The sequence below is a fragment of the Microcebus murinus genome, chromosome 13, assembly GCF_040939455.1.
Source record: "Microcebus murinus isolate Inina chromosome 13, M.murinus_Inina_mat1.0, whole genome shotgun sequence".
NCBI classification, from domain to species: Eukaryota; Metazoa; Chordata; class Mammalia; order Primates; family Cheirogaleidae; genus Microcebus; species Microcebus murinus.
The window spans coordinates 14,676,747-14,695,284 of record NC_134116.1 but is presented as its reverse complement, the minus strand read 5'-3'; the positions used below and the strand labels follow the sequence as shown (position 1 = coordinate 14,695,284).

The 18,538-nt window shown below is 35.5% G+C and overlaps 1 protein-coding gene across 5 annotated transcripts in view; it reads left to right on the top strand.

Annotated features, from left to right (window-relative positions):
* BIVM (basic, immunoglobulin-like variable motif containing) overlaps positions 1–18,538 on the top strand; it is a 39,685-nt gene that overhangs the window by 1,575 nt on the left and 19,572 nt on the right. For 4 of the 5 annotated variants that reach the window (XM_012751961.3, XM_012751955.3, XM_012751957.3 and 1 more), the window contains exons 2-4: positions 3,348–3,432; positions 4,592–5,190; positions 13,113–13,239. In XM_012751961.3, the coding sequence (XP_012607415.1) occupies positions 4,713–5,190; positions 13,113–13,239 (605 nt within the window). In that variant the 5' untranslated portion in view covers positions 3,348–3,432; positions 4,592–4,712. Of the gene's footprint in view, positions 1–2; positions 1,710–3,347; positions 3,433–4,591; positions 5,191–13,112; positions 13,240–18,538 lie in introns of those variants that run through there. The other variant, XM_012751958.2, reaches the window with a different exon arrangement.

Below are 18,538 nucleotides of genomic sequence, written 5' to 3'. Positions count from 1 at the left end.
GGAGGACATTGGGTGGGAAAGAGGGACACTAGATCCTCTGGGGTCTTAGCACTTCTGACCTCGCCCTCTGGCACATATAGACCCTTCCTAAGTCATCGAACTGTCCCTGCGTCTCAGTTCCCTTCTATGCAGAATATAGATCATAGTACTTGTCATAGGTGGAAGGCTTTACCAAAGAGATGTTTTAAAGATGTTTAGTTCACTCATAAGCTTGATACTGAGGAATACAGGCTTAAAATACAACCTGAAAGGAATACAACCTAGGAGAAAAGTATTGGGTTTGCTAATGAAACATTTATCTTACAGAACAATTAGTTTAATGACTTTTAGCAATCGTTAATGTAGCGGAGCATTTAAAGCTAGCCATTTTATAAAATTTTGATTTGCACACAATTGAACAATTCATGATTTTATGAATAAGCCATAAGTGGTGCCTTAGGTCCTGCAATCATTCTGAGTAGTAAATCTTAATATAGCAATACCTCGCTCACCTGGATAGGGAACCTTGGTCAATCAAAAGGAGGGCTTACAATGATGCCTGGCATGATGTAGGCGCTTAAAAAATATTTGTTGAACGAGGCTTCTACAAATGCTAGGCCCTGGGTATACAGTAGGAAAACCACTCTTGCCAGGAGGCAGACATTCGTCATATAAACACACATGCACAAATATAAGTGTAAAATCGCACCCTGGTAAGACAGACTTGTGCAAAAAAGGCACAGGATGATGTAGGGGTGACCTGGCCTAGTTGGAGGAGCAAAGAAAGCTTCCCCCAGAAAGTGACATTTGAACTGACATTTGAAAGATGAATGGGAATTAACTAAGTAAAGGAGGGTGCCTAGGTAATGTGGAGCAAGCAAAGAGGAAGGGGGGAGGGTGAAATGGAGCTAATCTGATAGATGGGGGTTGGCCTTTTGTTCTAAGAGCAAAGGGTTTCAGGCAGGAGAGTTCTATGACCACATATATTTAGCAAACTTTATTTTCTAAATATTTTCTAATGTCTATGCACAGGTCAGATTAGAAATGTCAACTCATGGTGGGTGTGAGGGAGCTAGGAGTGGGCATGGAATTGGGAATGGTTTATAATATAGAGACAAAGCCAGGCAAAGTGGCTCAGGCCTGTAATCCCAACTGCTTGGGAGGCTGAAGTGGGGGGGATAACTTGAGGCCAGAAGTTGGAGACCAGCCTGGGTACCATAGCATGGCTGCATCTACAAAAGATAAAAAATTAGCTTGGCATGGTAGTGTGCACCTGTAGTCCTAGCTACTCAGCAGGCTGAGGAAGGAGGATAGCTTGAGCCAAGGAGTTCAAGGTTGCAGCAAGCTATGGTCATGCCACTGCACTCTAGCCTAGGTGAGAGAGGGACAACCCTGTCTCTAAAGAAAAATAAAATTAAAAATAAATGAGTATAGAGACAAAAGGAGATACAAGATGTGACAAAACCGTGACAGATGCAGGCTGTCCATTAAATGGACGGACAAATGGCCTGTCTGTACCTCAGAATTTCATGAGGCTGTAATTACAATATAATACAATAACTGATGTCTATAATATTCTGTTATCAGTAATAAATTGTGCTTAGTGCACTTTAAGAAAGATGAAATTTGAGTAAAGTATTGAGGACAGAGTAGCAGAAGCCCCCTTGGCCTCGTGGAGCTCACTACAGTGGGGAAACAGATGTGAAACAGACAGACAATATGGAAAGAAAGTAAGCACTAGCAGTATTTGTGTCATGGGATTTGGATAATTTTCATTTTCTGTGTAATATGTTTTGGTACTTGGCAATTTTTTCTTGTAATGTGTTTTACTTATATAATCTATGAATATTACACAGATTTTCAGAGAGGAATTTATATAAGCATTATTTCAAATGAGAAAGTTTTGATACTTTGATTTTTAGTTACAATCAATATTAAATACATCCTTATGTTGACGATTTTCACTTTCTTATGGTATAACTACCACCAAAGAGATCATTCTTATTCAGTGACCATTATTTAAAAGCAAACAAATGAAAAACACAAACAAACAAAACCAGATTGTTACACTTTTTATGAATTAAGTGCTACATTCCTTCTTGTCTATTGTTCCAGGAAGCTCAGCCCCAACTTTTGTGCTCAAATGCAGTCATTTCTCTTTGCCTATGTTTTTGATAAGAATATTCTCCTATATATCTTACAAATGAGAATACGTCATAAAATCCTTACACTGTCATACAGAGAGCTGGCCCCACCGGCCAGATTCCATTCTATTTGAGAAAGGAAGCCATGGCAAAGTGGAAGCTAAGTTTGAGACGAGGATATGAAAAGTACAGCGCCTGGAATGTTCCCATCTCTGGTCACCAAACTAACTTCAGTAACCTTTGCGGGTTGCCCGCCACCTACGACAGCCCAACCACACAACCCCAACACCACAAAAACATACCCCTCCATCCACCACCCTGGCTTTCCAAAAAAAAAAAAAAGTGTGAAGATCACAGATTAGAAGTAGAAAATGCTACTTTTGGATGTGTGCTAAGAATCAGAGAAACTCAGTCCTTCAAAAAGACCAGGGTTTGGTCTCCACAGCGTTGGTACTGAACTTCCCTTTGCATCTTTCTCCACTGTCACCACCACACCATGAAATGAAGGAGAAAGCATGAGTGCTTCCCGTCTAGGGATCCACTACACCTACTCTTAAGATTTCTTTACCAAAAAGACAGTGAGAGTTCTCAAAATGAAACCACTGGAGGCTCCACCTCTGGTGGTGATTCTCCTGCCAAACTGACGCTCCTGCAAACAGCTATAAACTCTGCCCAAATTATTTTTTAAAAAACACTACCCAAGCATTTGAATAGAGAGAAAGCATGCCTTAAAAGTAAAGAAAATGGAATCTTCTCTAGCTCATGTGGAGTCTCCTTATGTGGAGCTCTGTTTCCTTAAATTATATGAAGATATGCCCAGTATCTTTACTAGTTTCTCTTCACAGATCAGGAAAACCTGGGGGGTTCTTGTGTGAATCCTCTTCTGTTATTTCTTGCAGCATTAGTCATGGGTCTTTGTACTTCAGTATTTGTGTGATGGTTTTGATATACTCATTTTTCTGCAACCTATAGAAGTTATTTTCATTTCTCATTTTTCAATTGGTAAAAGTCAAATGGATCAACTGGGTAGGTTGAATCTCTCACCTGCTGCTCTTGTTGGAGCCCAGAGAAACCAGCACATTTTGCTCAGGCACCTGCATAGGGTTGTCTTTGCATCACTTGTGATGGTTTCATTCACCGAGGACTCCCTTTTGTATAAATCTTCAGCTTCTTTGATTGCACCTTAGTTGTTTTTTAAACTTTTATGTTTTTTCTTTCCCAAAGGAATTATTTTAGACCTGCAATTCAGTTTTTTCCTGAGACTGATTGGAAGTTAGTGATACATTGATTGGATCTGTTTTTTGGTCAGGTAATGAATCTTTAAAAAATTTAAATTCTATAAATCTTTTGTTGATTTAAGTCTTTTACCATTATTTATCATGTATCTTTTATGCTTATATGCTTTTTAAATAATATTGCTAATGCATTATTTCTTTTTTTTTGCATTATTTCTTAAACAGGTTTACTGAGATATAATTCACACACCATACATTTCACCCACTAAAATATATAATTCATTGGCTTTTAGTGTATCCACAAAGTTATGTATTCTTTGTCGCAGTTGGTTATAGAATATTATCATTACTCCAAAAAGAAATCCCATCACCCTCAAGTCCCCAGCCCTAGGCAACCACTAATCTACTTTCTGTCTCTATAGATTTGCCTATTCTGGACATTTTATATAAATAAAACAGTATATCATCTGGTTCTTTGTGACTGGCTTCTTTTACTTGTTATAGTGTTTCAGGGTTCATCCATGTTGTAGAATGTGTCCAGTACTTAACTTCTTTTTATTGCCAAATAATATTCCATTATATGGATGTACCACATTTTATTTATACATTTATCAGTTGATGAACATTTGAGTTGTTTCCACCTTGTAGCTATTATGAATAATGTTGCTGTTAACACTTGTGTTGACATGTTTTCATTTCTCTTGGGTAGGAGTGAAATTTGCAGGCCAAATGGTAACTCTGTTTAAATGTTCAAAGATTTTTGTTCCAAAGCAACTGGACCACTTTATATTTCCACTAGCAATGTAGGAGGGTTTCAATTTCTCCACATCCTCATCAACACTTGTTAGTATCTGTGTTTTTAATGATAGCCATTCTATTGGGTATGAAGTGGTCTGTCATTGTGGCTTTGATTTGCATTTCCCTGATAGCTAATGATGCTTAACATCTTTTCACGTGCTTATTGGCCATTTCTATGTTGTCTTTGGAAAAGAGACTATTCGGATACTTTGCTCATTTTTTAATTGGGTTATTTGCCTTTCTTGTTATTCTAATACATTATTTAAACTAATTTTTGAAATAAGATATATGGTTAGTGATCATGACTGGAGGCATATAGTAGTTGTAAAACAAACATTGAATGAAAACATAGAATAATATTTGATACATTTTTTGGTGTTGTTTGTAGTACCTGGGGGATTGTTGATCATTCTTTTTCCCTCCCTCATTTTTTAGGAACCCATTTTCCAGCACTCAAGTTTTATAGGATGCTGTAAACAATTGTCAAGGTTGTTCTTCAAAAAACAGAAAGAGTTGCAACTTCCTCCTACTAGTAGAAACTTTTACAGGACATTCAATGCCTAACATTGCAGAAACAGAAAGGTCAAATGATTGTGGAAATGGTGAGCACAAATCTGAGAGAAAGTCTCCTGAAGAGAACCTACAAGGTGCTGTAAAATCTTTCTGCACAAGTGCCTCAGGAGCACCCTTGGGTCCCAAAGGAGATGGCCATTATCCATGGAGTTGTCCAGTGACACATACTCGGGAAAAAATTTATGCCATCTGTTCAGACTATGCCTTTCTCAACCAGGCAACCTCAATCTATAAAGCTCCAAATCCAGCCCGCTCTTCTTGCCTCCCTGATGGTACCTCTTTGTCTGCTGGAAATAATTCATCAAGATACATTGGTATCCCAACTAGTGCATCAGAAATCATCTATAATGAAGAAAATAGCTTGGAAAACTTATCCAATAGCCTGGGCAAGCTACCTCTTGCATGGGAAATTGATAAATCTGAATTTGATGGGGTGACCACAAATTTGAAACACAAATCAGGTAAGGAAGGAGCCATGAAGTTTATAAGTGACAACAGGGAGAAAATAAACACTGTATCTTGTTTAATCTTGCCATTAAATGTACTTTCCTTTTATGACACTGAACAAGGATAATTGCATCTTATCTGTCATTGTAGTTAAAAAAGTAACCTTGGACATGTAGTTCATTAATGCATTGCCACTGGAAACTTCAACCATAACGTTTATATTTTGAGAGCTTTGAAAAATCTAAGAATCTTGTAAAATACAGATATTATAAATGAGTTTACGGTAGCTTAGAAAAGGTTAATAACATGGCTAGAATAATATACTACTATTTCATAGTTTTGTAGGGACATTCGAAGTCTTATTTCCTGAATAAACACCTAGTTTCCTTTTCTACTATATAATATTGTAGCTTTTTTGGTTGGTGTTAAAATTTTTTGAGCACCTAGCGAGGCCTCCATGTACTACTGCATAGGTTGTATACTGTAAAATTTAAGAGGATGCTGCTCACCTAGGGTGCAGTGCTCAACCTTCACAATTGCAATGGGATGGTCCTGTGGCAGATACTAATGCTTTTCACTTTTTTCTTTTGAACTCACAGTAATACAGTAATTTAATGAGCTAGGTAATGTTATCCTCATTTTATAGGTGAAGAAATTGACACTTAGAGGGCATAAAATCTCTTGCCCAAATTTGCGCAGCTAGTAAGAAGTAGAACTGGGACTTGTATTTTACTTCTAGACTTCACTGATGATTTTGTAAAACCTCCATGCCTCTGCTTGTTCATTTACAGAATCAATTTGTTTCACTAAGTGTTATGTAAATTTATAATTCTCAAGATTTGGAGGAAGATTTCACCTTATATTTCTGAGTAATAGGTGTATACTTTTCTATTTTCATAATGTCTTTGTCTGATTTTAGAACTCGTGCTATGCGGGTCTTCTAAGATAAGCTGGGAAATGTTTTCCCCTCTGTTTTCTCAGGATTTTCAGAGGGATTTTCAAATCTCTAACTATAATTGTGGAATTATCTTATTAATTTCTGACAAAATTTAGTTTGTCTATTTCATCCAGTTGTCAAGTTTGCAGGCCTAATGTTGATGTTATTCCCCTAATGTTTATAGGATCTTTAGTGATAACTCCTCTTTCATTCCTGATACTGGTTATTTATTTTATCTTTCTCTTTTCTTCTTGATCAGTTTAGCTAAGGGTTTGTCAGTTTTGTTCATCTTTTCAAATAATCAGCTTTTAGCTTTGTTAATTTTCTCAATTGTGATATCTGCTCTTTATTATTTCCTTCTGCTTACTTTGGGTTTATTTTGTTCTTCATTTTCTGACTTATTTATATAGAAGCTTAGAGCATTGATTTGGCACTTTTCTACCATAAGCATATAATGCTCTAAATTGCTAAGTGCCACTTTAGCTGCAGCACACAAATTTTGATCCACTTTATTTTTATTATCATTTAATTTGAAGTATTTTCTAGTTTCCTTTGTGATTTTTTCTTTGATACATGCATTACTTAGTTGTATGCTATTTAAATTCTAGATATTTGGGGTTTTTAAAAATATTGATTTTGAATTTAATTCCACTGTGGACAGAGGAAATATGATCTCAGTGTTTCTAAATTTATTGATACTTGTTTTATGACCCAACATATGGTCTTTCTTGGTGAATATACCATGTGCACTTGAGAAGAATGTGCATACTGCAGTTGCTGGGTGTATCTAAAAATATTAATTATGTCAAAGTGTTCCAAAGTGTTGCTCACATCTTTTGTGTCTCCGCTTAATTTTTTTTTTTATTTGATCAATTGCTGAACGAGGGGTGTTAAAAATCACCACCTGTGATTGTGGAGTTGTCTTTTCTCCATTTAATTTCTTTTTTTAAAAACAATACATTTTTTAAAAATTCTAGTAAAATGCACATGACATAAAATTTACCACCTTAGTCATTTTTAAGTGTATAATTTAGTGGCATTTAGTATATTCATATTGTCATGCAACCATCACCATTATCCATCTCCAGGTCTCTCTTCATCTTGCAAAACTGAAACTCTATCCATTAAACAATACCTTCTCATTCCCTCTTCCTTCAGTGCCTGGTAACCACCATTCTACTTTCTGACTCTGAATTTGACTACACTAAATACCTCATGTAAGTGCAATCATGTATTTGTCTTTTTGTGATGGGCTTATTTATAGCCACTCCTGCTCTCTTCTGGTTACTATTTGCTTAGAATATCATTTCCTACCCCTTCACTTTCAACCTGTTTTTATCTCTAGATCTAAGGTGTCTTTAACCAAGTACTTATAATCAACAATAATTTAGGGCATACTTTAAAATAACTAAAAGAGTGGAATTGGAATGTTTCTAACACAAAGAAATTATAAATGCCTGAGGTGATAGATACCCCAATTACCCTGATTTGATGAACTCACATTGTACTCTTGTATCAAAACATCACAGTATACCCTATAAAGATATACAACTATTATATACCTATAATAATTAAAAATAAAAAGTAGAGTGTCTTATAGACAGCATATATTAATAGCTAGATCACTTTTTTTTGGTCTGTTCTACAAATCCCTGGCTTTTTATTTGAGAGTTAATCCATTTACATTTGAAGTAATTACTGATAAAGAGTGAATTCTGTCATTTTGCTATTTTTTCCATATGCCTTATGGCTTTTTGTCCTTCATTTCCTGTATTACTGTCTTCTTTTGTGTTTAGTTGATTTTTTTCAGGGAAATATTTTAATTTCTTCCTCATTTTATTTTGTTTGTACTTATATATTCTATAGCTGTTTTCTTTATGGTTTCTATGGGGATAATACTTAACTTAATGTTGTAACGCTCCAATTTGATTTTATACCATCTTAACTTCAATAACATACAAAAATTCTACTCCTTTCCAGCTCCATTCCCACCTCTTTTGGTTGTTGATGTCACGGAATTACATCTTCCTATACTTTGTGTCCCAAAACACAAACTAATGATTTTTACACATGAATCTCTTAATGTAGAAAACAAAAAATGGAGTTACAAACCAAAGTTATAATAAAAAGTAGAGTTGTAAACCAAAGTTAAAATAACACTAGCTTTTATAATTGCCCCTGTATTTACCTTTGCTAAGATATATATTTCTTCATATCGCTTTGAGTTACTATCTAGTGCCCTTTCATTTCAACCTGTAGGACTCCTTTTAGCATTTCTTGGAGGTCAGGTCTAGTAGTAACAAACTCTGTTAGCTTTTGTTTGTTTGGGAATGTCTTAATTTCTCTGTCACTTTTGAGGGATAGTTTTGCTGAATCTAGGATTCTGGCTTGACTTTTTTTTTTTTTTATTTTTCAGTACTTTGAATATATGAGCCCACTTACTTCTGGCTTCTGAAGTTTCTGATGAGAAATCTGTTGCTATTCTTATTGAGGATCCCTTGTATGCTGCTTTTAAGATTCTTTTATTATTATTATAATGTTTCTTGGTGTGGGTCTTTTTGAGTTCATCCTGCTTGGAATTTATTAAGTTTCTTGGATGTTTGCATTCATTTCTTTCATCAGATTTGGGAAGTTTTCAGTCATTGTTTCTTTGGATAATCTCTCTACCCTTTTCTTTGTCTTCTTTTTCTCGAATTTCCACAATGCATGGGTTGGGCCACTTGATGGTGTCCCCAGGTCCCTTAAACTCTGTTCACTTTTTTTCAATCTTTTTTTCTTTCTGTTCCTGAATCGTAATATTTTGTTGTTCTATCTTCAAGTTCACTAATGCTTTCTTCTGCTTGCCCAAATCTACTTTTGAATCTCTCCAGTGAATTTTTCATTTCAGTTATTGTGGTTTTTAGCTTGATAATTTTTTTTTGGTTTCTTTTTAGGTTTTCTATCTCTTTATCGATATTTCTATTTTATTCATACATACATCTATCTTCCTTTAGTTCTTTGAGCACCTTTAAGAGAATGGTTTTAAAAACTTTGTCTAGCAAGTCTGTCATCTGGTCTTTCTCAGATATGATTTCTATTGGATTTTTTTCCCTTTATTTGAACCATATTTTCCTGTTTTTTGTATATCATGTGATTTTTTTGTTGTTGGAAATTGGACTTTCAAATGTAATATAGTAATGTAATAACTCTGGAAATGAGATTTTCCTTTTTCTCAGGAGTTTTTGATTTTGTTTTTGTATTTTTGATCATTATAGGCTGTGTTTGTCCTGGAGATCGGCCTAAAGTGTAAACTTAAGGGCTTCTCAGGTGTTTTTTAAGCCTGTGCTTTTCCCTGGTGTGCACACGGACTTTCTAAAGAATTTCCCTGTGTATGTGGTTGCTTTTAAATGTACTATACTTTCAAATGTCTGGCTCCAAAAGGGAAAAAAAAAAACAAAAACAACAGAATAGTGAAGGATAGCAAAAACAGAAAAACAAACAAACAAAAATAAACAAACTGAAGGGGTTTGCCCTTTAAATTCCCTGGAAGTTGATTCAGTTGGAAGGGGAGGGCTTGCAACAGTGTGGGAGGGGTGCAACAATGGCTGCCCACCATGATCAGAAGCAGCAATCAGCAATCAGAACACAGATCCTCCCATCCAAGTACCAACCAGGCCCAAGCCTGCTTACCTTCTGAGATCAGAGGAGATCAGGCACATTCAGAGTGGTAAGGCCATAGAACAGATCCTCAATTTTTGTAGGTTATGGTCCTTTTTGCCCAGCCTGGCTCCAATAAGCTACCTGGAGCTACTTCAGGAAGACATGCATCGTTGCCCACCACTGGGCTGGGGTATGGGTAGCTGTTACCTGGCTATGAGCTGAAATTGTCCAAAATTAACCACAATTTACTGTTCAAGGCCTCCCCAAAGTTGCAATCCTTTGAATAGACTCCAGATTCCAAAATAGTTACATCAGACAGATTCTGCCAGTGCAATTGTTGTCTAGGTGGGAAGAGAGATTCCTGATGCTTCCTATACTCCATTCTGTTGATTTAAAAACAATTTAATTTAAAACTCTGTTATTAGGTATACACACATTTATGAGTTTTATGCCTTCTTCATGAATTGACCCTTTTATCATTATGAAATATCCTTCATTACACCTGGCAATATTTATTGCTTTGAGAGTTGTTTTGTTTGATACTAATATAGCTGCCCCAGCTTTCTTCTGATGAGTGTTTGCATGGTATGTCCTTTCCATATATTTATTTTAGTTCTAGAATTTACATTCTTATTGCTTCTGTTTCTCATCTGAGACTTGCTGTCTTTTCATTTATGACGAGCATTTAACTATCTCATAATGCATCATTATAATACCTACTTTAGATCTTTATTTGCAAATGTCAAAATCTGGCACATCTCAGAATTGGCCTTATCTTTTTTCTTGAGAATGAGTGATAGTTTTCAATTTCCTCACATGTTCTATAATTTTCCATTGTATCCTACATAGTGGGACTGTTACGGCAACTCTGGTATATTCTTCCAAAGAGTATTAATTATTGTTTTTGTTTTTTTGGTTTTGGTAGGCAGTTAATTTGGTTTCACTAAAACTGCAAATTCTGTCTCTGGGGGACAGTTCCAGTCCCAGCTCATTTCTTTTAGCCTTAGCTGTGTTGCTTTTGGGGTCTGTTCTTTGCATGCATGGTTCAGGGGTCAGCCCAAGATTTGGCCAAATTTATCCACAGAATTTGGACCTCCTCTTTTCTGTGGCTGTCTTCTTTCTAGGTTCCCTCTTCCCTCCAGTGATGGTGATTATGCAGAACTCTGTCCTTTGGTTGTTCAAATAAAAAAAGATTTTTTCTATTTTTATTTGCTATCTTCATGCCTTTCTCTAAAAGCCAGTATGTGAATACATATGTATTTTTCGTGTTGGACCATGTGGGTATGTTGTGGGTAGGGTGACGAATGGAAGACAGAGCATGGTAATGACAAAGGGCAGTGGGCAAAGGTTGCTGGAGTTGATGTGATGGGGAGGGGAAAGTGCTCAGGTGTTCCTCTCTCAAACTTAGCTTCCACTTTGACATAGCTTCCTTTTCTCACATTGAATGAAATTGTGCCTGTAGGACCAGATCTCTTTGTGGCAGCGTGGGGATTTTATGAAGTATGCTCATTTGGAACATATGTGCTTATTTATCCCAGGGGGAATCATAGGATTCAATAAAAAGAATAGCAGGCAGTCTTAGGCAACCCTCAGAGGAAAGTACAGGCCACTCTCTGGGCCTATTGAGGTCATGGATTTTGATGTTTCATTAGTCTTAAAATTTTAAGTGGCTGGGAAAACTACTTTAGGCATCAAGTTATTATTAGGCAGGAAAGACATTTCAAAAATGTTAGAAACATTTTTCTGTCTTCTGATTAAGATTCATTTTTACCAGTGAAGGAATTTTGGCACAGTGAGATTTTACTCATGTTTCCCAGCAGTTGTTTAGCTCCATGAAAAATGTTGTGTTCTCTGTAAAGACAGAATAATTAAAAGGAAGGGGAAACATTGTTTCATGACTTTATAGTCTTTACTATTGTAACATTTACAGAAATTCTTTGTTTAATGATAGTTCCTGAGTTCCAGCTGGCTTTGGATACCACATGGTTTTATGGTAGAGTATCTTGAATAATTAAAATGAATCCTTTCCCATGTTTGTTTACTAGGCGTATATCTATATAAACTGTGTTTTCTAATTTATGAATAACTGATACAAATATTAGCCTTCAGTTAATTTTTATAACAGATTTGATTATTTAATTTAAAATAGGCTGGGCTCGGTGGCTCATGCTTGTAATCCTAGCACTCTGGGTGGCCGAGACAAGAGGATTGCTTGAGCTCAGGAGTTCGAGATGAGCCTGAGCAAGAGCGAGACCCTGTATCTACTAAAAATTGAAAAAATTAGGTGGGCATGGTGGCGTGTGCCTGTAGTCCCAGCTACCTGGGAGGGCTGAGGAAGGATTGCTTGAGCCCAGGAGTTTGAGGTTGCTGTGAGCTAGGCTGACGCCATGGCACTGTAGTCTGGGCAACAGAGTGAGACTCTGTCTCAAAAATAAATAAATAAATAAAAATAAAATAGTATATGTGTGAAAGATATTAAAGTATTTGAGCATAGCTATCTGAAATGTTAATAGTATTTTAATGAAATGAGACTTAGATGTTATTAATATTTTAATTTATATAATTTTTTGACTGAATAATCCACTAGCATCATTAAGAAATAAAAAGTGTAAAAATTAAATAGTGTAAAATTTCACATTCACTTTTGTCTCCCTTTTGCCCAGTTCCCTATTCCCCCTTCCACAACAGGTAACCACTGTTTGTCTTGGGTGTTTTTTGTAGAGTGTGTGTGTGTGCAGGCGTGTGTGTGTTTATGTGTATATACACATGCATACATACATACATGCAAAAATGCACAAAGAAAAGAGACCATGTTCTCCATTCTAGTTCCTGGTGCTAACATTGCATTTTAATAATGTACATGTGTGCATCATTCTTAATTCATTTTGTGGTCTCTGTAGGCCTGGAGATATTTTTAAACATTACATCATCACATTATTAGATCCAGAGCTTTTACTTTTTTAATAGAGTTGCATTAATATGCTTTTATTGTTTTATAGAAAGGCTTCTTTCTCTGGAAAGTGGTCTAGTTAAATACTTTGCTGTTGGTAATTTGATTTTCTAGATGTGGCTAAAGATTTTGTGATTCATTCTTTTATTTGCTTAGTGACTAGCTCTGGAATTGAAATATTAGAACTTGAGAGGAAATAGCATTCATGGTTTAAAATTTTTGTTTTTATTATCTCTTTCCCTTTAAGGTAGGAGACTCTTTTTGAAAATACATTTATTATTTAGTATGTTTACAAATATCATTTTAAGAACTAGTGGCAGTTACTTCTTAATTTGGTACTTAACTAATTTTTGCCATTGTAGTTTACTTCATGTTAACAATGTTGTTTATTTTATACTCTTGTATTCTAGGTAATGCAAAGAAACAAATTTTCAAGAAAAAAACTTCAGATAAAAAAGGAAGATCTCAGAGAGAGTGTCCTCAGCATTCTCTTCTTGAAGATATTAAGCAGAGGAAAGTATTGGACCTCAGACGATGGTAATGTTGTTATATCAGTTTTTATTTCTTAATTTTTGAAATATATATTTGGGCAATAATTCTATGGTTTATAAATTAATACATTATATGTTTATTAAATACTTTTAGCTTTAAAATTGTTTCCAGGATCTCTAAATATTCAAAGTGTACCACGAATGTTTGAAGCAGATTAATAATGAATTATGCCAGTATTTCCCAGACTTGATTGATCATTAAAATCATCTATGTGATTCCATATAATTCTTATCTAGATTTAATAAATGCTAAAATTTTGATAGAGTTTTTTTTTTTTTACTACTTTAAGGCCAAACTTAGTGTTATAAAAAATATATATATATACATATAAAACTTTCTATGTAAATATACATAAAGATAAATTTTATAACATATAAAGTACTATATAGTATTGGATTTATAAAATAATCCCAATGATTGAATTTTGGCAAAAATGTTCACAGCAAAAAACCAAAGTGAATGAATGAATTTCTTGTGTTTCATTGGGGTAGGGAGATGTGTAGTGTGATTACAGGGTCCTTAATCATCACTTGTCCACAAGATCGCTTAGGTTGAAGTTCACACTCATGTAAACAATAGGGGCAGGAGATTACTTGAATAAGGACATTAGTAAATTGCTTATGTGTTTTCTAGTAGCCTTCTCACTAAAACAGTTAAGAGTACTCCAATGAATTCGTTGCCACCTTGAACCTTAAGAGGATCAAATGTCACTGGGGGAAAACTAGTTTTGGTGGGATGCCTAGGGTTGATTCTTAGGGTTTATGAAATGTTTAAGATGGGAATGGAGAAATTTAAATATGACAGAGTAAAGGGTTTTTAAAATTCCACTCCTTGCCACAGACCCATGAAAATAACGGCAACATCAACAACAAAATGAAAAACAAGGAAAAAACCCCATCTTCCCTTTGACAAAGAAATAACAACATCCTCAAAACATAGGCTCTAAAATATACTAAATCCTGTGCATTCTGGACCAACAGAGAGAAGACACTAAGAGTGCCTCAAATAATATAGGTTTCCTTAAAAGTTCACATATTGGTCCAGAAACCATTAGTGGTTAGATATAGGGGTATGAACAGTTGCATCAGGGAAGAAGCAGTGAAGTCCTTTGTGGAGATCCAGTTTAGTGGGGTGGGAGAATGAAGGAGACGCTGTGCCAACCACCACTTTATTATCTTACTATCTGACTTCTAGCTGAGGACACTGTCTCTAGTGAATTGTGGGAAGGTAGTAATTATAAGAATGGAACACAGGCTGCCTGTATTTTGAGGTTTGAGAACACCATGGCCCTCTGGAATGTTAAAAACTGGGGCAAAACTCAAATTAACACCAATCTTCCTCAGACTCTTCCAAAAAGTTGTATAGGAGGGAACACTTCTGAACTCACTTTTATAAGGCCAGTATTACCCTAATACCAAAGATACTACAAGAGATACTACAGAGATACTACAAGAAAAGAAAAATATAGATCGATATCCGTAATGAATATTGGTACAAAAATCCTCAATAAATCACTAGCAAGCTGAATTCAACAGCACATTAAAAAATTATATATCATGACCAAGTGAGATTTAACTTCTGGAATTCAAGATGGGTCAACATAAAAAATTAATAAATGTAGAGCCAGGTATGATGGCTAGCACCTATAATCCCAGTAACTTGGGAGACTAAGGTGAGAAGATTGCTTGAGGCAGGGAGTTTGAGACTAACCTTGCAACACAGCAAGACCCTGTCTCTAAAAAACTAAAAACAAAATTTAGGCAGAGGTGGTAGTATGTGCCTCATGTCCCAACTACTCCAGAGGCTGAGGCAGGAGGATTGCTTGAACCCAGGAGTTTGAGGTTGCAGTGAGGTATGATTGTACCACTGCACTCCAGCCTTGGCAACAGAGCGAGACTCCATCTGTTCAAACAAACAAACAAACAAACAACACAACCAATGTAATGCACCACATTAACAGAATCAAGAACAGAAAAGTGATCATCTCAATTGATATAGAAAAAAAATTAACAAAATTCAACATGCTTTCATGATAAAAACAGTCAACACATTAGGAATGGAAGGAAACTATCTCAATGTAATAAAGGTCATATATGAAAAGCGCAAAGGTAACATCATAATCAGTGGTGAAAAATGGAAACTTTCCCTCTAAGATTAGAATGAAGGCATGATGCCCACTCTTGCTACTTCTATTCAGAATAGAATTGGAAGGCCTAGCCAGAGCAATTAGGCAAGAAGAAGAAATGAAAGGCATCCAAATTGGAAGAGAAAAAATAAAATGATCATGCAGATGACATAAGCTTATATGTTGACAACTCTAAGATTCCACAAAAAACTATTAGAACTGGCCGGGCGCGGTGGCTCACGCCTGTAATCCTAGCACTCTGGGAGGCCGAGACGGGCGGATAGCTCGAGATCAGGAGTTCGAAAGCAGCCTGAGCAAGAGCGAGACCCGTCTCTACTATAAATAGAAAGAAATTAATTGGCCAACTAATATATATAGAAAAAATTAGCCGGATATGGTGGTGCATGCCTGTAGTCCCAGCTACTCGGGAGGCTGAGGCAGGAGGATTGCTTGCGCCCAGGAGATCGAGGTTGCTGTGAGCTAGGCTGATGCCACGGCACTCACTCTAGCCTAGGCAACAAAGTGAGACTCTGTCTCAAAAAAAAAAAAAAAACTATTAGAACTAATAACTGAATTTAACAAAGTTGCAGGATACAAAATCAACACAAAAATCAGTTGCATTTCTGTACATTAACAATGGACAATCAAAAAAGGAAATTAAGAAAATAATCCTTTCATTATACAATAGCATAAAAAAGAATAAAAATACTTAGGAATAAACATAACCAAGGATGTGAAAGGCTTGTGTACTGAAAGCTAAGAAATATTGCTAAGGGAAATTAAAAACATAAATTAATGGAAGGTCATCTCATGTTCATGGATTGGAAGACTTAATATTGTTAAAATGTCCAAAGCGATCTACAGATTCAATACAATACCCATGAAAATCCCAACGGCACTCTTTTTGTAGAAATAGAAAAAGTCCTAAAATTCATAGGGAATCTCAGGATACCCTGAATAACCAAAACAATCTTGGAAAAATAGGATAGAGTTGGAGACCTCATACTTCCTGATTTCAAACATGCTATAAAACTACACTAATCAAAATGCTGTGGGATTGGCATAAAGACAGATATACAGACCCATGAATTAGAACAGAGAACTCAGAAATAAACCCTCACATATGTGGTCAAATGACCTTTGACATGGGTGGTGAGATGACACAGTGGGGAAAGGACAGTCTCTTTAGCAAATAGTATTGGGAAAAGTGGATAAGCACATGCAAAAGAATGAAGTTGTACACTTACCTTGCACTATACACAAAAATGAACTGAAAATGGTTGAAGACCTAAATGTGAGACCTAAAACTACAAAACTCCTAGAAGAAAATGGGAAAATCTTAACATTGGATTTGGCAATGATTTCTTGAACATGACACCAAAAGCACAGGCAACAAGAGTGAAAATAGACGAATGGGACTGCATCAAACTCAAAAAATTTATATATATCAAAGGACACAATCCATAGAGCGAAAAAGGCAACCTGTAGAATAAGAGAAAATACTTGTAAATCATATATCTGATAAGAGGTTAATATTTAAAGTATATAAAGGACTGCTACAACTCAACAAAAAATCAAATTTTCTCAATTAAAAAATGAGCAAAGGATTTGAAAAGACATTTCTCCAAAGAGGATATGCAAATGGCTAAAAAGCCTATGAAAAGATGCTCAACATCACTAATCATTAGAGAAATGCAAATCTAAACCACGGTGAGATATTACCTCACGCCCATGGTGTCAAAAAAAAACCCAGAACATAACTAGTGTTAGTGAGGAAGTGCAGAAATTGGAACTCTTCTGTACTGTTGGTGGAAATATAAAATGATATAACAGCCTCTATGAAAAACAGTATGTAGATTCCTCAAAAAATTAAAAATAAAACTACCATGTGATCCAACAATCCCAGTTCTGGATATATAGCCAAAAAGAATTGAAAGCGTGATCTCAAAGAGATATCTGCACTCCCGTGTTTATTGCAGCATTATTTACAATAGGCAAGAGGTGGAAGTAAACCAAGTGTCTACCAGTGGATGAGTTGATAAAGAAAATGTGGTACAGTATGTATTAATACATATGTACAATGGAATATTATTCAGTTTTACAAATGAAGGTGATCCTGCTATATGTTAAAACATGGGTAAACCTTAAGAACATTATTCTGAGTGCAATAAGCCAGTCACAAAAAGATAAAAACTGCATGATTCCACTTACATGAGGAATATAAAGTAGTCAAAGTCATAAAAATGGAAAGTAGAATGGGGGTTGCCAGGGAAGGAAAAGGCGAGTTGTTCAAGGGGTACAGAATTTCAGTTTTGCCACATGAAAAGTTTTAGAGATCTGTTGCACAACAGGGTGGACACAGTTAACACTGCTGAACTGTACACTTAAACGGTTAACATAAATTTTATGTTATATGTTTTTTTTACCACTTCAAGACTCAACAGATGTGACAATGAAGGTGTTGAAGACAGAACTTAGTATATTATGTTAAGTGATCATTATTAACTTTTGTGTCTCAGTGTCTTCATGGTCATACTTCAGTCTATGGATTCAAAGGTGATTGTTGATTTGTATATGTACCAATATGCATATTATATGTACATATACAAATACATATACATACATATAACTTTTCTTTTTGTAATTAATTTTTCAGACAAGACTAAAATTGGGCTTGTTTTTCCATTTCATTTTTGCCACTCATTAGCTTCTTCATTAGAAAGCAGTTAAAGATAATTTAAAAGCCAACCGATTTATTCCTTAAAATTGGAATAGTCTGTGTCTTTTACCTTCAGTTCAAATTAGCCTCAGTTTCTTCTGCTGAATCGTGACCATTTTGAAAATTATCTGGATTACGCAGTGTAACTGAATTGTGCCATGGAAGGGCTGTGTGTTTCACTTTTAAAACCCTCTGTGACAATAGAACCACCACTTCATGGCTTCTTGCGCAAGGATTTTAGATAGACATAGGGGGTGATAAATGGATGTTTTTTAGTTTGAAGAATCTCTCTGAGAAGTTGATACATAGAAGGCAATGCTTTGTTTCTCTAGTATTTCCGAAGTTGCAAATTAATCATCTATGAAGCTCATCTAGGAGTTTACACCAAAATTTTAATAGGGGATGTCTAAATTGTATATCTTTAAACTTTTTCCATTGGT